This window comes from Carcharodon carcharias, chromosome 2 (genome assembly GCF_017639515.1).
Source record: "Carcharodon carcharias isolate sCarCar2 chromosome 2, sCarCar2.pri, whole genome shotgun sequence".
In the NCBI taxonomy this organism is placed as follows: Eukaryota; Metazoa; Chordata; class Chondrichthyes; order Lamniformes; family Lamnidae; genus Carcharodon; species Carcharodon carcharias.
Window position 1 is genome coordinate 42,628,478 of NC_054468.1, and position 24,054 is coordinate 42,652,531.

The following is a 24,054-nucleotide window of genomic DNA, read 5'->3' on the forward strand; positions in this document are numbered from 1 at the left end:
CTTCAGTGGAAGAGGTAATTATGTATTTGCCTCGGAAGGAGTGCAGTGTAGCTTTACCATACTGATACCAAGAGTTAAGTTGCAAGAAGCGATTGGGCAAGCAAGGATTGCATTTTCTGGAATTTAGTAGTTTAAGGGTATTCATTTCTTTTGCCAATTTTAAGGGGAACACAGGGTTGATAGTGAAAAACTATTGCCCCTCATTGGGGAGTCTAAGACCAGCGGATGTCGTCTAAATATTAGATCGGGAATGAATTTGGTAAACACTTCTATACACAAAGGGCAGTAGAAGTTTGGAACACTCTTCCACAAATGACAGTTTATGGTAGATCAACTATAAATTGATAGATTTTTGTTATCCATAAATGTTATGGGATATGGGACAAAGATAGCTTTATGGAGTTAGGTCACAGCTCAACCATGATCTCATTGAATGGTGGAACAGGCTCGAGGGGCTAAATGGCAGCCTTCTATTGCTATGTTACTCTAATTCCTTTGTAATAAAAGATAGCATACATTTGGTTTCATAATTACTTGCTGTACCTGTGTATTAACTTGTGGTTCATGTTCCAGGCACCTAAGAAATATTTCCCAATCTCTCACCATTTAAAATATTTAAATTTTCTATTTTTCATTCCAGTGTAAGTGATTTAACATTATATTCAATTTGCTACATTCTCAACCATGCAGCTGGCCAGTCTAAATCCTTTTGCAGCCACTTTGTGTCCTCCTAATAATTTACTCTCCCATCTAATTTTGTATTATCAGCAAACTTGGATACGTTATGCCCTGTGAAGACTGATACAAAGTACGACTTTAAATAAATCTGCCATTTTCTTCATGTTGATTATTTTTAAATGGGCCCTTATCTCCCTAATCACTCCAGTTCTTATATTTATTAAAATATTTATTGTTAGCCTTAATATTCTTTAAGATTATTTTTCTATAACTTCTTAGGGCTGTTAATATTGTCTTTGTATTTTTGTTGCTCTCCCAGGTCACTGGATTTCCATTTTTCTTTGCATTCCTATTCGCCTCTTCTTTCAGCTGTTTACTGTGGTCCAGATCTTCCAATCTGGATCAGAACTCTTTTTCGACCCTGATCAGACAGAATCATGCACACTTAACTTACTCTGATTTTTCTGAACAATCTGATGGAGGATCCTTCACATCTGACCCAGTATAGCAAACCTTGTAGGGAGCAGTACAGAAACTGTGCTGAAACCATGACCCCCTTTTTGCAGAACTAGGTGTTCCAAAGCTGCTTTGAAAAGTGCTGCAGAGAGAAGATAATGAGGTTAGGGTGGATAGGTGGGTCAGGGAGGGGAGTTGTGTTGGGGGCTTGTCAGGTCAGGGGATCGTCAGGGGTGGGGCTCAGTTGTACAGTTACCCAAGTGTTAGGCTAGGCTTTTTCTGTTTAACATTTCTTAGGTAACTATTCAGGTAGTTAAGTCAGAACTGTCTGAAGTCTCCAACTCTAACTTTTTTTGGAGGGTCCCAGGAGCAGGGGAATTGCCCATTCAAAGTTCAAACTTCCCAGGCATTTTCCTCAGGGTTCCTTCCATAGCACATCTTCCGGGGTACGTCTGGTCTCCAACTATCTGAAGACCTAAGCCTATATCTTACCTCACCGAGTGACCATGTTAAACCTTTGCCCTTTAGGGGTATGAACTGGCTATGTATTGCAACAAATGCTACTTTGAATAGACCCCATTCTTACTCACAATAAGAGGTTGTGGTGGAAGAATTAATCCAGGCAGGTCTCTTGGTTAAAGCTGGTTTATTTCCAAGACAACTCCTCAGTGCCACTAGCTTCCTAGCAGCTTTCCCACAGCCATACCTTATATCCACTTGGGATAATTAATGCCCATCACCTGTTTAACTACCAATTGGTTTTAACAAGATGATTGCCATATTAACAGATTCCCCTCTTTTTTAAAACTTGAACACTCTTTTTAAACAAACAGAAGAAAATAATGTCATGTATTTCCATGTCCATAATTCCCGAATTTCTTTTAGCAAAACAGTCTGATAGTTGGTGACTTGCGTCAACCCATTTTATCTTAGAGATCTCCTTTATGCTGGCTAGGTCTATTCATAGTCTTTTTTCCATGACACTTTGTGGAATGAACGTTGTTCCAAAGAGACCGGTTATCAACATAACATTCTATGGGCAAACTTTTCCCACATTGCCCCTTATATAATATTTGTCTATATTGGACAAGAAAACCCCCATATCTAATGCCTCTACTAAGGCTAACATTTCAGCAGTGAGGGTGCTTTTCACTACCCTTTTTATTTTCTTGGCCTCCCAAGCCAGTGGGCAACATTTATCATTCTTTCCCTCCAAGAATACAATGAACCCTGCTGTGCTAAAGTACCCATCTGGAAGATTGGCATGTGAAGCATCATTAAAAATTACCAATCTCATATCTTCTGGATCACCCAAGGCTGGAAACCTGAGCACACATCAAAAAAAAAATTAAATTGCAGTGTGTTTTATTTGCTCTCGGAACTTGCTCAAATGTTGCATGTTTTATCATGGTACTCAGCTCCAACACATCACAACTAGCGTCAGGCCTAGTCTGAGTGCACAACCAGTTCAACTGCCCAATCAAACTTCCCAACTGTTCCATTTCTTCCTTGATAGGAGGATCCTCTTTGTGAGGATCTACCACAAGTTATTGGGATATTAGTAACATTTTCTAGATAAGATTGTTGATTCAGTGTCACTCCTAACTTGCTCTGCTTAATGTATTTAAAGGCCCCAGAAGCCTGACTTCCAACCTGGAACTCCTTTATCTTTTTGATTACCTATTGTTCAAGTTTTACAGATCCTCCCCACAGTAAATCAATATGCATGATAAAGATCCCAGCTAGTTTCTCCTTATGGTACCAGTAGAACATTGCCCTTTAATTGAATGCAACCTATTTTCAACAAGACAGACCTCAGAAAAATACCATACTCTTGACACATCATTCAACCCATAAAACACATTTATTCAATTTTCATGGCTTTCCTTCTACATCTCCAGCTTTTTTGGGTGGTTTCAAAAAACTTCCCTTGAAACTTCTCCCCCTGTAAAAATGCAGCCTTTATATCATTCAATTTGCACTCCCAGGAATAGGATGCCAAAATAGCTAAAAAATCTTCAAACTCACTTTCCCTGCAGTAGGAGAGTCCACTCTGACATCCTGATCTCCCAGTCACTCTTCAAAGCCTTGAGCTACTAATCTCACTTTGGCCTTATAGGTGCTGTCTGGAGTACCTTCTGTACAAATCTGAAATAAAGCTGGCTGTCCTCTGTCAGGTATTTCAGAATAAACCACAAAGTCCTTCCAACTTTAACTCTTTCCGTTTGGCTTCCTTTATAAGCTTACTTTCCAGTTTATTAGCAGCTACTAGAATCTGTCATAAGGACTTCTGTGAGAATGTTAGCATGCTCTTCCTTGTTAAGCTACAGCCTCTACTCACATTCCCCTCCCTTTTGGGACTGCTACAAACAATTGTCCTCCCGTGTGAGCAGAACTCCGTTTGTAAGTCCATGATCTTTTTCTAGAGCCACGACCTCTGTGGTCCACTGTCAGAACTCTCACTGTGCTTTCTGGGTTTCCACATCTTTCCTTCAGTTTGCTAATCGATAGGTCTTGTCTCCTGTCCTTCATCCTACACATTTAGCCAATGTTTGTATCTACCAGTGGCCTTTCCTGCTCTCCCTATGATGGTGGCATCCCTCCACACACTGGTACCTTCTGGCATTTATGTTACCTTTGTTCCTACTTTGGGTAAATGCCCTTTTGGATGAATAGCGTTGTCCTGTACCTCAGTCAACCCTATATCTGCCATTGTCTGCTCCTCATAACTACTCAGTGTGTGAAGTGCATGGTGCCTCCTCGCGTTTTTTGTCCTGTTCAGAACCTGTAACAGGTATAGTCAGTACCAATTAACCGTGAAGAATGTACCCTAACAGTTTGATTACCATGCTGCACAATTACTACTTTCCCATCACTCCCTATAACCTTGCCAGGCCCTTTCCACTCTTCCTGGCCTTCCCTTTTATAATATACCATGTCTCCTTGTCTAAACTGTATTCCTGATGGTCTTATGCCATAGGGCCTGCTGAATTTTCTGAAATCTCAGCTTTAATGAAAGCTTTTCTGCCCGCATGCAAAGCATTCAGATGAGCAGAAAAAGTAGAGCTAATGCTACTCCCTTCTAGAGCAGGGGGAGCATCTGACAACACCAAAGGCAACTTCGAATTTCTTCCGTACACCACCTGATACGGACTGTACCCCCCAACCATTTGCAGAGAGTTCTTTGCGTGTACCGCCTATGCTAGTGCTGTTTGCAATTTACAGCCTGGTTGATCAGTTAATATTTTATGTAACATGTCATCTATTACTGCATGGTTTCTTTCACAAAGACCATTACTGAACGGGCTTTCAGCTGCAGTGTGCATCAATGATGCTGTTTAAATTTTTGCACATTGAAATTCCTCATTGGTGAATTCCCCACCATTATCTGTAAAGTGTTTCATTAGCATTCCTAATCCTGTTCCTACCCATTTCTCCATGGCCTTATCGACAGTGGTTCTTTTGTCTTTACTATGTATCGCAGTGGATAGACTAAATCTGGTTGCCATATCTATGTAGTAAAATAAATACCCCTATCCTTGTCACAAACTTTCAAGTCCATGGCCACTGCATTGTTAAACTAATATAAAAACAAAACTGCGGATGCTGGAAATCCAAAACAAAAACAGAATTACCTGGAAAAACTCAGCAGGTCTGGCAGCATTAGCTGAGAAGAAAGGTTGACGTTTCAAGTCCTCGTGACCCTTCAACAGAACTAGGTGAATCCAAGGAAGGGGTGAAATATAAGCTGGTTTAAGGTGTGTGTTTGTGGACAAGCAAGCAGTAATAGAAGCAGATCATCAAAAGATGTCACAGACAACAGAACAAAAGAACACATAGGTGTTGAAGTTGGTGATATATATCTAAAGGAATGTGCTAATTAAGAATGGATGGTTGGGGAATTAATGTATAGCTCTAGTGGGGGTGGGGGGAGCATAAAAGATTTTAAAATATTTAAAAATAATGGAAATAGGTGGGAAAAGAAAAATCTATATAATTTATTGGAAAAAACACAAGGAAGGGGGAAGAAACAAAGGGAGTGGGGATGGAGGAGGGAGTTCAGGACCTAAAGTTGCTGAATTCAATTCGGAAGGCTGTAAAGTGCCTAGGTGGAAGATGAGGTGTTGTTCCTCCTGTTTGCATTGGGCTTCACCGGAACAATGCAGCAAGCCAAGGACAGACATGTGGGCAAGAGAGCAGGGTGGAGTGTTAAAATGGCAAGCGACAGGGAGGTTTGGGTCATTCTTGCGGACAGACCGCAGGTGTTTTGCAAAGCAGTCGCCCAGTTTACATTTGGTCTCTCCAATGTAGAGGAGACCACATTGGGAGCAACGAATACAGTAGACTAAGTTGGGGGAAATGCAAGTGAAATGCTGCTTCACTTGAAAGGAGTGTTTGGGCCCTTGGACAGTGAGGAGAGAGGAAGTGAAGGGGCAGGTGTTGCATCTTTTGCGTGGGCATGGGGTGGTGCCATAGGTGGGGGTTGAGGAGTAGGGGGTGATGGAGGAGTGGACCAGGGTGTCCCAGAGGGAACGATCCCTACAGAATGCCAACAGGGGGGGGGGGGGGTGAAGGGAAGATGTGTTTGGTGGTGGCATCATGCTGGAGTTGGCAGAAATGGCGGAGGATGATCCTTTGAATGCGGAGGCTGGTGGGGTGATAAGTGAGGACAAGGGGGACCCTATCATGTTTCTGGGAGGGAGGACAAGGCGTGAGGGCGGATGCACGGGAGATGGGCTGGATACGGTTGAGGGCCCTGTCAACGACTGTGGGTGGAAAACCTCGGTTAAGGAAGAAGGAGGACATGTCAGAGGAACTGTTTTTGAAGGTAGCATCATCAGAACAGATGCGACAGAGGCAAAGGAACTGAGAGAATGGGATGGAGTCCTTACAGGAAGCGGGGTGTGAGGAGCTGTAGTCAAGGTAGCTTGTAGGCTTGTAATGGATATTGGTGGACAGTCTATCACCAGAGATTGAGACAGAAAGGTCAAGGAAGGGAATGGAAGTGTCAGATGGACCATGTGAAAATGATGGAGGGGTGGAGATTGGAAGCAAAATTAATAAATTTTTCCAAGTCCCGATGAGAGCATGAAGCAGCACCGAAGTAATCATCGATGTACCGGAGAAAGAGTTGTGGGAGGGGGGCTGGAGTAGGACTGGAACAAGGAATGTTAAACTCCCTGGCTAGTGACAAGCTCAGGTCATGGTGGTATCTTGCGATATTTAAGGCAAATTTTCACACTGAACAATGACTCGTTCAATAAGATCATCATATCCTTTATCGACCGCTCCCACACCTCAAAGCAGAGTCTTCAGCTTCTGTGGCACCGGATGTGCAAACTGTGTAATTTCCAAATGATCTTTTTGTCCACCAAATCCTCAGCACAGTTAACAAAACTTCATGAACCTTTTGATAAGAAATCGCTGGCTCCCTTAGTGGCAAGCAATAATGGCCTGACCGACTAAAATGGAGATCCATGTTTTTCCCCAAACACAACTGCTCGATCATTCTTCATATCTAGCGTCATCTGAGCCTTCTTTATCACGATCAACTCAATAGCAGTATCTTGCTAGAAGCCACATCAGTACTGAAACAGATTGATCCCTGCTATCTTACAAGGGAGGACCACCCGTTTGGAGGATGTTAATGTATTGTCATCTCCGAACCTGAAGCAGGTAGAGCTTTCATACTCCTTGACCTTCTGCCGGTCTGCCAGTTTGCACATCCGGCACCACAGAAGCTGAAGACTCAGGTTGATAAAGGATATGATGATCTTATTGAACGAGTCAGTGTGAAATTTGCCTTAAATATTGCAAGACACCACCATGACCTGAGCTTGCCACTAGCCAGGGAGTTTAACAATGCAGTGGCAATGGACTTGAAAGTTTGGGACAAGGATAAGGGTATTTATTTTACCACGCTTCATAGATATGGCAACCAGATTTAGAGAGAGAGACTCTAGATAGCAGTTAAGCCAGTCCATGCCGCACACCGTAGAAGTGCAACCAGAACAGCACAGTTGAAGGAACCTACCATCAAGATACTTATCACCAGATTCAAACGCAGTGATCAATACAATTCCATCATGGCTGTCACCATTATCATTTTCAGTTTCAGTTGAATCCGTGTCGTGGGTCACTTCAAAAACCACGATTCCTTCACTGTGGGCAGTTCATTGCGTAATGGTACTGGGAATCACACCAAAAATACCGATTAACCATTCCCCATTTTTTGGGTTTAAACGTCAACAGTCACCATCCCAGACACGCTTCTTGTCCCAACTCTCAAATTGGCTAGGGTTACAATTATTTTCAGACCTCTTGTCATTAACCCCATCTTTGTATTGGAATCTTCATCTAATAGTTGGTCAACAGCAAAATTCAGCTACCATTGAATCCTCTATCCTTTGTTTTACAGCATAGTTGTTCGCATTTGCTAAAAAGTTGTAGGGAACAACTGTTTCCCCAGAAATTTTTTTAGGGCAGTAGCCATTTGATCTGAGAGGTTCTTTCCCCCAGAACTGAACCCATTAGTACTAAAAGACTAACAACATGGGAAATGCAAGCACAGTCCCATATTTTAAATGCCAATACGGATTCTGGAATTGCAACTTCAAATCACTATAGTCTTCTGTACCATTTATCAAAATCATGATATATTCTTCAATGGACTGATCATCTGATTTCCTAAATCTACCCATCAAAGATCATCCAAGCTTCATACACTTCCAACAACTCATCCTTTTTATAGAACTAACCCAAAAATTGTATCAGACAGTTTAATCCCTCTTCATGATCCAAATCATCCACTTTCCACCCTGAAAATACTCCTTATCTTACTTTTGACTGGTAATGATAACACAAAAGCCATACCTTGCTTCTTCGAGGGTACAGCAGTAACCCAGGTCCACATTTCAACTTCAGCCTACCATTGCTGATAAGGTTCAGAAAAAATTGGTGGATTGTCAAAGCTTGCAACTTTGCACCATCTCATAACTTAAATTGTTACCAACATATACTTCTTTTCCCTAAGAGGACTAAGACAGAAAGCTTCATATACAGCAATCAATCAGCAAAGCTTAAACTTCACCCTCTGCTACCATGTTACTCACAATAATAGGTTGTGGTGGAAGAATTAATCCAGACAGGTCTTTTATTTCCAAGGCAACTCCTTAGTACTAGTAACATCCCCACATAGTGTTCCAGCTGTACCTTTTTATTCTATTCAGCTGGGATAATTAATGCCCATCACCTGTTTAACTACCAATTGGTTTTAACAAGATGATTGCCATTGTTTGTAGGTTTACTTGTAAACAATTCATCCTAGTTTACTGTCAGCCACATGCTCTAATTCCTATGCCTATACCTCTCTACAAAGTAGTACTATGTTGGGACATTGGACAGAATTTTGCCCTCGGCGATTTGGGGGCAGGGCCCGCTCGCCGAGGGGAAAATGACACGGGATGACGTCGGGAGGAATCCCCGACGTCATCCCAGTCCCTTTAAATTTTTAGGAAGGCGGGCGGACAGCAAAATCAGCTGTCCGCCTGCCGACATGTCAATGGCCAATTGAGGGCATTGACAGGCTCATTAAGATAATTAAAGACCTGCGGGCTCCAGATTATTCGTGAAACTTCATCCACTGGCGGGATAAAGTTTCATGTCCGTTTTTTAAACATTTAATAAATTTTGTGTGTTTATTATTAATATGTCCCATCTCATGTGACATTGTCACATGAGGGAGACATGTTAATAATTTCAATGTTTATCTATTTTTAGATTTTACTTACATGTCATGAATCTCCCTGAGACAGGACTTTGACAGATGGGGAATCCCTCCACCCCCAGCACAGGAAGCGCTTAGCCTTAATTGGCCCACCCACTCAAAGTGGCGGCGGGCCCTGTTTCAATGGTGGGGCTCGGCTGTCCGCACACCATCTGAGGGCAAAATTCTGCCCATTGACTTTCAGCAGGACCGGACAATCGTGGCAGTGGACAGGGCCAGAAAATCCCACCCAATGTCTTTTGGATTTTACCCTTCATTTATTGACCTCCCCAGGCCACTCTTTTAGATCAATTTCTCCAACTGTCTGGATTGAATTGTTCAGAAATGCTGATTTAGATGAGGGTCAGTACCCATTGTTTTTGCCAACAGCATAAATGCTTCATGGTGTTTTCGTAAACTTACTGGACACTGGATCAGATCTCAGCCTTCCTTTTCTTTACTGATTGCATGCATGCATTTCCCTATGTCAAGATGACTTGAATTATCTGAACAGAGACACTTTAACTGAATGTTGTTAAAATTTCAAAGGGTAGGAAAAGCTGCAACCTTCCTCAAAAACCCAAAGAGTGCTAAGAGTGTGGAACTTGCTACCACAGGGAGTTGTTAAATTGAGTTGAATAGTAAAGATGCATTAAAGGAAAAACTAGACAAGCATATGAGGGAGAAGCATATAGATAGTTACAATGGTAGGTGTAGATGAGGAATGAAGAGAGTGGGCTCAAGTGAAACATAAACACTGACATGGACTGGTTGTACCGAATGGCCTGTTTCTGTGCCGTATATCCTATGTAATCCTATGTAAACATAAAAAAGCCTTAGTTAACCAAACCTGGACATGGAGAGCAGAGATGAATAGAGGGATGTCAAATATTATTGTTTGGATCAGAGCTATGATTTTACAAAGAGCACAGATACACCTTAAGATCTTGCTGGATTTGGCATTTTTCTTGACATATTATTTACTACCATCATACAGTAACTTGATTACTTCGTAACTAGTTAATGGTGATTGCGGTTGGTGAATGAGTCTGCAGTACTAATTTCCACATATCACTAGTGCAGTTGCGAACTGGAATTAGTCTCCAAGGAAGCAAAATTAAACTGTTTGCACGTTGTATAACCAGAAAGGAGATAGAATGTGTCATTGCATGTTTTACCTTCTGTTGTGTAATTGGCCATGTTTTTTCAGAGAGTAGTTTCATTATTCTAGGGGCATCTTCAAGGCTAGCTCCATGTTTTCTAGTGATGCCATTCATAACGATAGAAGCCACGAAGGAGTTGATGCGTTTCTTGTCTCTCTCTGCTTTAAAACGTCAGAGTAGTGTTCAATTTGTCATGAACCATTTCAACATTTTATCAGTGCGTGCTCAAAATGCGCTTGACTGGTTATAAAGCAGAATGTGCAATCTTTCAATAGCTGTCTCCCTATATATCAAAGCATCATACAACTGATGATCACCACCAAGTTATAGAAACGTAGAACAATGACAGACAGGAAAAGATCCTCTGGTCCATTCAGTCTGTTGCATAGAATTGTAACACCTTGTTCATCATAATATGTATACATCCCATCCTAACATCTAACCTATCAAACAGCTTAGGAATTTTATATGTTTCAATGAGATCAGCTAACATTCTTCTAAATTCCGGGGAATATGGATCCAATCTACCCAGTCTGTCCTCATGGGACATCCCTCATCTTGGGTATCAACCTTAGTTGCACTCCTTCCAAAATTAACATATCCTTTCTTAGGTAAGGAGACAATAGTGTACACAGTACTCCAGGTATGGTCTCACTAGGCTCTGTACAATTTTTAAAAATTATTTTTCACTGAATGTAGCCGTCACTGGTTAAGCCAACGTTTATTTCCCAACCCTAATTTCCCATGAGAAGGTGGTGGTGAGCCACCTTCTTGAAATACTGCAGTCCATAGGTACACCCACAGTGCTGTTAAGGAAGGATTTTCACCCAGCGACAGTGCAATAATGGTAACATAGTTCCAAGTCAGGATGGCATGTTGCTTGGAGGGGAAATTGTAGGTGGCAGTGTTCCCATGTATCTGCTACCCTTGTCTTTCTAGGTGGTAGAGATTGTGGGTTTGCAAGGTGCTGTCGATGGAGCCTGAGTGTAGTCAGACTTCAATCTTATAGTCCAATCTCTTTGTAATAAAAACTAAAAAACAATCAGCTTTCCTAATTGCTGTACCTGTAGGTTTAACTTCCTGTGCTTTGTATACAAGGACAAACAGGTCCCTCTGAAATACCAGCATTTCCCTGTCACCCTCTATTTAAATAGTACTCTGCTTTTTTACTTTTTCTTCCAAAGTGGAATGTTCACACTCCGAACATTATATTCCATTTGCCATGTTCTTGCCCACCCACTTAACTTGTCTTTATCCCTTTGCAACCATTTTGCATTCTCCTCACAGCTTACTTTCTCATCTAACTTTATAGCTTGAGCAAACTTGGATACATTACACTTGGGCCCCTCACCTAAGTCATTGACATAGTTTGTAAATAGTTAAGGCCCAAGCACTGATCATTACAGTACTCTACTAGTAAAAGAAAACAAAGCAAGATTCGCTTTTGTATTGCGCTTTTCATGACCACTGGACGTCTTAAAACACTTTATAGCCTACTATTAAGGTAGTCAGTCATGTAGTGTAGGAAGCGCAACACCCAATTTGCACCCAGCAAATACCCACAAACAGCAAAGTGATAATGACCAGAAAATCATTTTTTTGTAATGTTGCCTGAAGGATAAATATTGGCCAGGGCACTGGGGTTTACTCCCTTTGTGTTCTTTGAAATAGTGCTGTAGGATCTTTTGCATTCACCTGAGCAGGCAGATTGGGCTTTGGTTTACCATCTCATTCTAAAGACAATACCTACAACAATGGAGTACTCCCTCAGTACCTTACCAGAGTGCCAACCTTTACTTTTGTACCATGGAGTAGTAACTCTTTCGAGTACAAACATGTTTCTATCTGTTTCGGATGAAGTTACATTGTTTCATAGTTTGCCATTGTGAGATTTGAACTCTTGATCTTGGGGTTACAAACCCAGTACCATAACCACTTGGCTATTTAGGCCAAGCACCATGGAGTAGTATTTGAACCTGGAACCTTGTAATTGAGCGACAAGAGCACTACCAGCTGAGCCACAGCTGATGCTAGTTGCAGCTTGTCAACCTGGAAAAGATTTGCTGTTCCTACTCTCAAACAAAAGCAAAATACTATGGATGTTGGAAATCCGAAATAAAAACAAAATGCTAGAAATACTCAGCAGGTCTGGCAGCATCTGTGGAGAGTAAGCAGAGTTCAGTTCAGGGACAAATCTGTTTCTCTGTTTCTTTCTTCATAGAGGTTGCCTGCCGAGTATTTCCATCATTTTCTGTTTTCATTATGTGATTCCTACTCTCTGCTTTTTGTCCTTAGCCAATCCTTAATTCATGCTAATAAACTGCCCTCAATCCCTTAAGTCTTAATTTTATGTCATAACCTCTTGTGTGGTGCCTTATTGAATGTTTTCTGAAAATCCAAATATACTGCACTCACTGATTTCCCCCTTATTTACCTTAATGGTTACAACCTCAAAAATCCTCTTAACAGATTTGTCAAATATTATTTTCCTTTCATAAATCCTTGTTGACTGAGCCTAAATCATATTATGATTCTCTAAGTGCTCTGTTACTACTTCCCTAATAATAGATTCTGACATTTTCCTTACTATTTATGTCAGGCTAAATTGGCCTATGGATTCATGTTTTCCCTCTCCCTCCTTTCTTGAATAGTGAGACTATGTTTGCTACCTTCCAATCAAGACTGTCCTTGAAGATATAACCCAATATACCCACTATGTGTGCAACTACTTATTTTAAAACCCTAGGTTGGCAGCCATCAGGTCCTGGGTATTTGTCAACTTTGTCAAATTTATTTCTTCAGTACTATATTAACACTGATTTCCTCTAGCCCACTGGTTCCACATTGTTTGCAGAATGTGTTTGTTCCATCTCTTCTGCTGTGAAGACAGATACAAAGTATAAATATAATGTTTCTATCATTTCCTTATTTCTATTATTTTTTTCTTCTGCCTCCGCCTGCAAGGGACCCACATTTATTTTTATGCCTTTTTACATTTTTACATGCTTACAGAAACTTTTGTATTCTCTTTTTATTTTTTTATCCTTGGGGGTAAGTGCTAATTGCTACCAACCAATCTGCTAGCACTGAAAATTAATTTTTGAAAATTTGGAGTGTCATTCCTTCACATTTTAATCGTTGTTGGCACTTCGCTTTTACTCCTTTTCTTTCTACCCTTTCTATCTCATTGTCTCTGTTACGGGCAGGGGAGAGAGATAGACTGGAACTCCCAATTCTCTTTCCTTCTGTCCATAATCAGTATAATTTAATTTTGAAATGCGTGATATGTGTTCCCAAGCCCCCGTTAGTGTGCGGTCAATTTAACTGTCACCATGCATGGTGACTGGCATGGATTTAAACAAGGAGCATTATTTATTCACATGCTCATCCCAGAAAGGTTTATCACTGCATGTATCACACAACACATGCCCAAGAATGATACAGTTTAAAAAAAAGTTGTGCACTTCTAAAATATTAAAACAAAACAGAATAGTTGGCAGTTCACGTGTCTTTGAGAGTCCAGTGCATGAGAAAAGTTTTACCACCTGGAGTTGAATTTCAGCTAAATTCAGATGACTGGGGTCAAACCCGGATTAACTGCTGGGTTCCTTCAAGGAAAAGTGTATTCAGTAGGTCATGTAGACAGGCCCTGATGGCTGTTGTAAGCAGAGGCCTAATTTCTTACAGGTGAACTCAGAGCTGTCTGAAACAGGTTAGAGGAGGCTTTTAAAAGACTTGAAGCTTCACAGGTCTTGCAAAGGCAAGATAACACAGCCTTCCCTTGCAGCTGTGATATTGCTGCTGGTGTTCTGCAGACTGCCCAGTCTCCCTCACAGTTTTTGAATGAAAGGATGTCAAACTCAGAGGGTAGTTTCAACCAAATGATGAATGGCCATTAATACACAATGGAAGGCAAATTATGGTCTTTCATCACAAAGGAGTTTCAGTCACATGGTCAAAAGTCATTGATATACAATGGAATGTAGATAGTGGTTTTTAGTACTTAATTATGGATACTCAGTCTTGATAGCCTAGCCCTCCTTTGTTACATGGCAAACCCGGAGTTGGAGAATCTGAGAGTTTATTGATATTGTGTTTTGGAGTGAGCCTTGACAAATAGCAGGTGTGAAATACTGTGGAAGAGTGCTGTTTAGGCATGTCCATTCAAGGGAGACCTCTGCCTATTATTTGGAACTTTCTAGAAAGCTTGCAAGGCTGTTGAAGTTGCAAAAGTCAGGTAACTCTTTGGCAGCCACCTTATAGTTTATCAGGGTCCACTTTAAAAGGAATATAGTTTTAAAAAAGATTGTAATATCTTGCATGACACTCCTCCTTAATCTAGTCTTTTTCCCCCTGCCTTTAGTTTACTCTCATTATTTTTCCATTGAACAAAATATTCTAACTGGTACCGGTTCAGACATTGTGCTGTTCATGAATGATCCTTTATTTTGATTTGTTCAGGTCATTTGCCCTGGTCAGACTGGTTTCAGATGTTCTACAGAATGCACTGCACTTTTTTTAGTAGTTGGCTGAGAGTGACTTCCAGTTAAAAAGCCCATTTGAAAGTCCGTGGGCCAGTGAAAGTGTAACCTTGGCACCGATTTGCAAGTTCCAAGCATACATCCCCGAACTTAATAACCATTGTTTTAGTTTATTTATAGGCACAAGTGAATCTTCGTTAATGCCCACCACTTAGAATTCAATAGAAATAATAAACAACACCATCATATTTTTTTGTCATCCAGTTGAAATATTCTCCAAATACTTGGCGCTCCCAGCCTTTTCTTCTGCTTGTTCTTCCCTGTGTGCCTCTTCCCTACCTACCATCCTTTCCTGTCTTTTACAAAGCCCCACCTTTCCTCTCTTTTCCACTTTTCACCCATTGTATGTGCTCCTTTCCCCTCTTGAAGCTCCTATCCTCACTCCCTCTCACTGCTCTTTTCCTTGACCCCCTCACCACTACTTTACTCATTGCTCCGCTCTTTCCCTTGTTTGTTCCCTCCTGGCTCCTTTCCTCGCTTTCTCCTTCCCCACCCCTTTCATGGTTTGTTCCCTCCCCATGCTGCTTTCTCCCTCCCCGCTCCTTTCCTCATTTTCTCCCTTGTCACTCCTTTCCTCATTTTCTCCCTCGTTCCTCGTTTTCTCCCTCCCTGCTCCTTTCCACGTTTTCTCCCTCATTCCTTGTTTTCTCCCTCCTTGCTCCTTTCCTTGTTTTCTCCCTCCCTGCTCTTTTCCTTGTGTTCTCCCTCCCTGCTCTTTTCCTTGTGCTCTCCCTCCCTGCTCTTTTCCTTGTGTTCTCCCTCCCTGCTCTTTTCCTTGTTTTCTCCCTCCCTGCTCTTTTCCTCGTTTTCTCCCTTGTCACCCCTTTCCTCGTTTTCTCCCTCCCTGCTCCTTTCCTCGTTTTCTCATTCCATGCTCTTTTCCTCAGTTTCTCGTTCCCTGCTCCTTTCCTCGTTTTCTCCCTCCCTGCTCCTTTCCATGTTTTCTCATTCCATGCTCTTTTCCTCAGTTTCTCGTTCCCTGCTCCTTTCCTCATTTTCTCCCTCCCTGCTCCTTTCCTCGTTTTCTCATTCCATGCTCTTTTCCTCAGTTTCTCGTTCCCTGCTCCTTTCCTCGTTTTCTCATTCCCTGCTCCTTTTCTCGCTATCTCATTCTCCGCTCCTTTCCTCGTTTTCTCCCTCCCTGCTCCTTTCCTCACTTTCTCCCTCCCTGCTTCTTTCCTCATTATTTCATTCCCCGCTCCTTTCCTCCTCCTGCTCCCCACTTCTTTTTCATTCAATGCTAAATCCGGAGGTTTTGGAAGTAACTGAAGTCGCCAAACAAAACTTTAGATGAAGGGAAGTATATAATAATTCGTGTGTATATTTAGTCATTAATCCAAAAGCAAAATACTGTGAATGCTGGAAATGTGAAATAAGAACAGAAAATACTAGAAATACTTAGCAGACCTGACAGCAATGGAAAAAGAAAACAAGTTATTGTTTCAGGTTGTCACTTTTCATCAGAACACTTAAGCATGTTAGTGTGAATCGTCACTTTTTAATTTATCTTTTAAAATCGTTGCTTTGGAGTTTGAAAATTTCAGTTAGCAAGAACAGATAGGTGGTTGAATAATTTTAGAAAACATTTTATGCAATTTGTGGAGAACAGATTTAGAGCGCACTCTGGTGGCCAGATTCTGCAATTAGTGTGTTGTGTTTACATTGGTGGGTGCTGTTGTGAATGTGGATGTAGGAATTTATAATGGTAAAATCAACAATGTGACAGCAAGCAAGGTATTTGAAGACATGAAATGTGCACAGATATGAGGATTTTAATATATTTTGGATAGATATATTGAGGACAGGATCATGCTTGGATATAGTGCCCTCATGTTGCACTATCTTGGCTTTGCTTGCAAATTGGTTGGAGTAGGTTGTCATTTCAGCATGTTGTATTTTCAAAAAGTTCAAATAAGCATGAAGGCAATTTTAATATTATGAAGATTAGAGTCTTTTAGGGTTTATAGTTTCTTTTCTTTCAATATATACCTCTATATTTGTATAGTTTATCTTGGCTTAAAGCTGCATTTTTCTGTGCTGATCTCATTGCGCTGAACTCTTTTTGCTTGTCTTATTACACCATTACAGCATTATTATTGTAGGCTTGCTGAACCTGTGATATCAGTGATCTCCCCAAGATGATTGCTGCTTGTGTGTTCAGCTGTTGTATTTATTGTACACAGCAATTGCAGTCCTACTTATTGAACCTAAATGAACTGTTAAAGAAAATCTTGGTCCTAATGATTATATTGTATACTATATTAGAATTTATGAATAATTGCAATTTAATAATTCATTGCCTTCTCAAATGGGTCAGCAAATATACAAACATGTTTAGTTCGTCCACTGGATCAGCTTCATTTAGCTATGTTTAGATAAATTTGGGGTTGGAGCTTTCTCTATTCCCAGTAATTTAACAAAAGCATTTACAATACACTATCAGGAGAGTTCATCCCAATTTTATAAGACCAGAAAAGACTGCAAAAGACTCAAATGCAAGAAAATATCTTAATATTGCCACTCATTTAAAGGAAGTATAGAAAGACTAGTTTTTGGACGAATTTAGATCGTAGTTTATATTTCAAAAATACACAGTGAAAAAAATCGTCCATGACATTTAGAAAAAATCACTAGGTTGAGTTTCCTATTTGTTCTTAGTCCACCCTAGAACATTACTGCTAAGGAATCTGAAGTAGCATAATTGACAACAAAGGTGTGAAATGACAACTCCCTATCTGAAATATGCAATATTGAGAAATGTACAACCAGCTTGACATGCAGAATGCCCAATTTAAAAACTGTTCACATACCAGGAAAAGCTTTATTCCAATAATTCTGAACTACTAAATCAAACACCTAAAACCGCATTTCACAAAAAAATACAAAATACTTGACCTATTATCTCTCTTCTTCCTTTTTCTTTGTGATATTAAATATCTTATATGCACTTATAAAAGAAGTATAAAGGGACCATGGGCAGAATTTAGCCCTCCATGGGCAGGCAGGCCCCCACCGACTTGGCGGCGGGCGGGCAGCCGAACTCCGCCGTCGAAACGGGCCCCGCCGCCATTTTAAGTGGGCAGGCCGGCTGCCCGACGGGAAGCGCTATGTGCTTCCTGTGCAGGGGGGGAGGGATTCCCCAACTGTCAAAGTGCGCTCTTTCGGGCATGTGCACAAAAGAGCACACTGCTCCCTGAAACTAAGTGCTGCTTCAGGGAGAGCGCTGAAAGGTTTGTAAACTTAAAAAATAGAAAAATAAAAAAATTATTAACATGTCCCCCTCATGAGTCAATGTCACACGAGATGGGACATGTTAAATATTACATAAATTTTATTAAATATTTTTTAAACAGACATGAAACCTCATCCCACTAGTGGATGGGGTTTCATGTTTTTTCTCCTTCCCGCCGGGGCTCCTGGCCTGCCCGCCAGCCTTAAGATTGGACAGGCAGGGCCTTTAATTTCCTTAATTATCCTGTCAATGGCCTCAATTGGCCATTGACATGTCAGCGGGCGGGCAGCTGATTTCTCTGTCCACCCGCCTTCCTGAATATTTAAATGGGGCAGGATGACATCTGGGGTTTCTCCCGACGTCATCCTGCATCGTTTTCCCATCGGCAAGCGTGCCCCGCCCCCAAACCGCCGATGGGAAAATTCTGGCCCGTGTATTTATAATGTACCAACAAACTCAGAAACAGGATGCTCTTTTTTGGACAAATAAGAGGAAATTATGTGGGACCACTGTGAGACGAAGAGGGACATTTTGTACTTGACAGTGCTAGAATAGTAAAGATATTTTATATTAGTTCCACGACAAGCTAAGAATTTTAGAAGGTATTAGTATTTTTTTTAAGAAATCAATAGGAGTAAAAATGCAAATGTCTCCAAGCTGCTATAGTATGCACCCCAAATGCTTAAGAGGTTGAGTAAGAGGTAGTGCAGGCATAAGATGCCAAAAATCTTCAGAGATGGGAATTGTACCAAAGAATGAAAAGTGGTAAATATAATACACTTTGAATAACAGTGAAAGAAAGAATTCACATTTATTTAGCACCTTTCGCAGCATCTCAAAGCATTTTCCAGACAATGAAGGGCTCTTGAAGGGCAGTCATAGAGTGGTAACAGTACGGAAGGAGGCCATTTGTCCCATTGCGCCTGTGTTCGCCCTTTGAAGAAGCAATTCACCCAGTGCCACTGCCTTGCCTTTTCCCTGTAGCTATGTAAAAAAAAAATATTCAGATAGCTATCTAATTTCCTTTTGAAAGCATCAATTGAGCTGCCTCCACCACCCACTCAGGAACCTCTTAGAAGAGAAAAGTCAGGTAGAGAGGTGGAGGTGTTTAGGGAGGGAATTCCAATGCTTGGGGTCTAGGCAGCTGAAGGCACTGCCTATGGCAAAGTGATTAAAATTGGGGGTGCACAAGAGGCTTGTGAATTGGAGAAGCGCAGAGACCTCAGAGATTAGTGAGGCTGGAGGAGGTTGCAGGGATGAGAATGGACGAGACCATGGAGGGATTTGAGAAGGAGGATGAGAATTTGAAATTTGAAGTGTTGCCAGACTGTGGGAGCCTTGTTGCTCAGAGCACGGGGTAATGGATGAATGGGTCAGTGTAAATTAGAATACTAGTAGCAGAGTTTTTGATATCTTTAAGTTTATTGAGAGTGGAGGGTGAGAGGCCAGCCAGGGGAGCATTTAAATAGTCAACTCTAGAGGTAACAAAGGCATGATCAGAGTTTCAGTTGCAGTTGAGCTGAAGCAGATGATTTTAGGGAGGTGGAATTAGGCAGTCTTGGTGATGAAGAGAAGCTGTGGTCAGAAGTTTATCGCAGACTCATGTACAACACCAAAGCTGCAAATTGTCTAGTTCAACTTTAGATAGTTGCCAGGAGAGGGATGGAGTCAGTAACTAAGGAGTGCGGTTTGTTGGGGGGGACCAAAGAGCATGGCTTCCACCTTCTCAATATTTAGTTGGAGAAAATTTCTGCTTATCCAGTACTGAATGCCAGGGAAACAGTGTGACACATCAGAGACAATGTAGGTGTTGAGAGAGGTGGTGATGAGGGAAAGCTAGGTGTTATCAGTGTACATGTGGAACCTGACGTGTTTTCATTTGATGTCGTCAAGAAACAGTGTAAAGATGATAAGTAGGTGGCCCAGGTTGGATCCTTGGAGGACTCCAGAGGCAACTGTGCAGCAGCAGAAAGTGAAACCTTTGCATGTAATTTCTCTGGCAATGATTGGATAGGTATGGATGGGGACCAGGTAAGTGCCATTCCACCCAGCTGGATGACCGTGGAGAGACGTTGGAAGAGGATGGCGTGGTCAACCATGTCAAAGCTGCAGGCAGGTTGAGCAGGAGGGTTGTTTCAGTACTGTGACTCAGGATTCGTACATGGAGCTCCACACAAGATAGGCACATCTCTACTTTTCGTCTTTGGAGAAGAAAGTGAGGTTGGAGATGGACCGCGGATTGCAAGGGTATTAAATATGGGTATTGTGATGATGACAGATTTAAAGGGGAGGGACACAGAACCTAAAGATAGAGAACTTCAACAATATCAGCTAATTTGGAGGCCAGGAAGAGAAGTTAAGTGTTTAACAGTTTGGTAGGAATAGGATCAAGGGAGCAATCTTATGAACAAGAAGAACTAGAATAGAACATGAGGGCAGATAAGAGAGAAGTAGAGAAAGATGCAAGTTCAGCACTAAGGCAGGGGAAGCCTTCATAGACATTTGGTACAGTGGACAAGGGGCAGTGAGGAAAGTGACAGAGGCAGTTGACGTATTCCATCTTGAAGAAATGTACTCCTCACACTTGTTGACTTGAACATAAGCCGTTTCAGTGCTGTGCCATGTGTAGAAACTGGATTGGAACATAGGAACTCAGGAAATAGGGGCAAGAGTAGAACAGCCTACTCCACCATTCAAACAGACCATGGCTGATTATCTACCTCTTATACCATTTTTCCCACTATCCCAATATCCCTTGATGTCACAAGTATACAGAAATCTTATCAATTTCTGTCTTGAACATGCTCAATAACTGAGCTTCTACAGCCCTCTGGGGTAGAGAACTCCAAAGCTTCACCATCCTCTGGAGTGAAGAAATTCCTCCTCTTCTGAGCCTTAAATGACCTGCCCCTTATTCTGAGACTCTGTCCCCTAGTTCTAGACTCACCAGCCAGGGAAACATCCTATCTACTTCTACCCTGTCACGCCCTGTTAAGAATTTTTAAAGTTTCAATAAGATCACCTCTCGTTTTTCGAATACAGGCCCATTTCCCTCAATCTGTCTTCATAAGACGAACCCACCATCCCATGGATTAGTCTGCTGAGCCTCTGTTGCACTCCCTGTATGGCAAACACATCATTCCTTAGGTAAGAAGACCAAAACTGCACATAATACTGAAGGGGTGGTCTCACCAAGGCTGTATACAATTGCAGCAAGACACCTTTACTCCTGTACTCAAATCCGTTTGTGATGAAGGCCAACATACAATTTGCCTTCCTAATTGCTTGCTGCACCTGCGTGCTAGCTTTTTGTGACTCTGGATCAAGGACACCCACATCCCGTTGGACATCAACATTTCCCAACATCTCACCATTTAAGAAATACTCTGTCTTTCTGTTTTTTTCTATCAAAGTGGATAACTTCACAATTATTGCCATGTTCTTGCCCATTCACTTAGCCTGTCCAAATCCCCTGAAGCCTCCTTACATCCTCCTCACAACTCACATTCCCATCCAGTTTGGTGTTATCAGCAAACTTGGGAAAATTACATTTGATCGCCACATCCAAATCATTTATATAGATTGTGAACAGCTGTGGCATATTAGGCCATCATTTCCTTGGCCTTACGTCCTCTTCTAATCATTGGTTCCATTTGTTTGGAACTGGAAACAAATGTTTTATGCTTTTTTTCATGTTTACTTCAGTGCAAAAACCGAATCTAATACTTATTTTAAACTGTGTGCATGTAGTTTTCATAATTATAATTATATCTTTTAAAAATGGATCTTGACCTATAAAGATATAAACCATGATACGTTTTAACTCCACACTGGCAGAATATAACCTTTAACTGTCAGTGTTGGTTTTAAAGGAACTGTGTATCTTGCAACATTACAATTACAATTTTTGGTCATGCATTTACAAGGCCTCAAATGGTATGCAAGATATTTTTGAATCATCATTAATATATACAAAAAATATGGTGCGTATTTTTGTAGCGAATATTTGTGCATTCTACACATTTTATAGTGACTTCATATATGTGCTTTTATTTGATCAAATGAATAATCTGTTATATGAAAATCATATGCATACTGAAAGAGAAAATTTAAATAAATAAATTGATTAATTTGCCTTGAAGAGCAAATTAAAGCAGCTGTTTTTGTTGTTCCATAATGCTTTTGGAAGCTCATTGGCTAGGGTTTGGCTATACATCAAGGTGTGCATGTTTTTCATGAGTCATTCTTTTCTGAGAAATGTGATGAAGCGCTGGATAAATATAAATCTTCCAAAAAAATTGCTTCTTCAATTTTATTTTGCAGATCCTTAGTCAATGGCAAGGCCGAACTATTATTCGCTCTTGTGTAAAGCTGAGTTATAATCATGCACAAAGCATAATTGAGGATGCAGAAAAGATATTCACTCCTGATGAATTACCACCTGTTTCACCTGATCACCGTATTACTGAAATAAAGACTGCTGTATTAAATCTTCATAACATCGCCAAACATCTTCGTAGGCAAAGGTTTGATGGGGGTGCTTTGCGACTGGACCAGGTGAGCATCTTTTATTTTGTAAGGAATACACAAAAAAAGTATTATTTTAACTGTCAATGTACAAGCATTTTTGGGATATTCATATTTTAATATCTGAGGTAGATTTCAGATTCATACTTAATAAGGTTTTGAGAGCAATGCCTCAACGCATTTGTGAATAACTGACCATCGGCACTTTTTAGCAAAATACTGTCGATGCTGGAAAACTGAAATAAAAAACATCATAAAACTGATGAAATGTCTTCTCAGCCTGAAATGCCTTTATCTCCAGATGCTGATTGACCTGCTGAGTATTATCAGCAATTTTTGTTTTTATTTTGGACATTTTCCAGTTAGCCTGCGCAACGCAAAGTACTTTGTACTGAAGTAAAAAAAAACTTCTAGATGGTGCATTTTATGAGAACATTAAAGTTCCATACTATATAAAAAAAAAACTTGCATTTATGTGTCGTCTTTCATGACCACAGGAAACCTCAGCACAATCAATTAAGTACTTTTGAAGTGTAGTCACTGTTTGGAAGGAAACTATAGATTGGAATGGTGCTGGCTCACAGTTGTTCTACCCCACATGTTGCGTAGCCAATTAAAAGAGAAAATGCTGGAAATATTCTTCAAGTCAGACACCATCTCTGGAGACAAAACAAACATAACATTTCAGGTCGATGACTTTTCATCAAAACTTGGAAAAGTTAGAGATACCTGAAGCAGGTACAGTGATGAGGAATGATCAGAAGGGATGCGGTGAAATACTGGAGAGAGTAAATGACAAAGGAATGATAGTCCTTTTTGCCTTTTAACCTCGCCTTGCCTTCCACCCAATCACAGACCTTGCCCCCATCCTTCCTTTCCCTGCCACTGCACTTGCTTAAATACATCTCTTACTTTTCTCAGTTCTGATGAAAGATCATCGCCCTGAAACTTTAACACTACCTCTGTCCACAGATGCTGCCTGACCTGCTGAGTATGTCCAGTATTTTCTGTTTCTATTTTGGATTTCCAGCACCTGTGGTATTATGCTACTGTTCAGCCAAGTTGTTGTGGAGAACCGCTGACTGAGGTCATGTCATGTCTTTCCTCACAAGGAGAGAAGATCCTCTTTGTACTGTAGTTATGCAACTTTTATCTGACAACCCAGACTTGCACTGAAGGACTTGGGAAACAGTTTATTAATCTGCCATTCCTTTCAACTAGCATGGCTAGTTGTATGGCTTAAGAAGCACAGGATAAAAAGAGGCAGCCTTGCCTTTTAGGACTGTAACTTTCGTGGAGTGGCAGTCACAGACAGATTGCCTGTCCACTACTAGTTGCTTACCATGAAATGCAGCCTTACCTCTCTTGACGACTTTTCAACTTGGACCAGGTGAGAGAGGTGCAGTGCAGTAGGTTACTGAGGCCTTGTGTCAAGCGCAACTTTTTTTAAAGCACTAGCTGCTGTAAAGCAGGTAGATTTATAGATAAAAACAAAAAAACTGCGGATGCTGGAAATCCAAAACAAAAACAGAATTACCTGGAAAAACTCAGCAGGTCTGGCAGCATCGGCGGAGAAGAAGCATCTCCGCCGATGCTGCCAGACCTGCTGAGTTTTTCCAGGTAATTCTGTTTTTGTTGAGGTAGATTTATAGGTCCAGCTACTTTGAGAAGCCCAGGGAGGGTGGGGGGATT

At 41.0% G+C, this 24,054-nt stretch overlaps 1 protein-coding gene across 2 annotated transcripts in view; it reads left to right on the forward strand.

Annotated features, from left to right (window-relative positions):
- Positions 1-24,054, forward strand: part of dis3l2 (DIS3 like 3'-5' exoribonuclease 2) — a 289,427-nt gene that overhangs the window by 151,870 nt on the left and 113,503 nt on the right. For both annotated transcript variants that reach the window (XM_041176034.1, XM_041176033.1), the window contains one exon: positions 22,159-22,392. In XM_041176034.1, the coding sequence (XP_041031968.1) occupies positions 22,159-22,392 (234 nt within the window). The remainder of the gene's footprint in view (positions 1-22,158; positions 22,393-24,054) is intronic.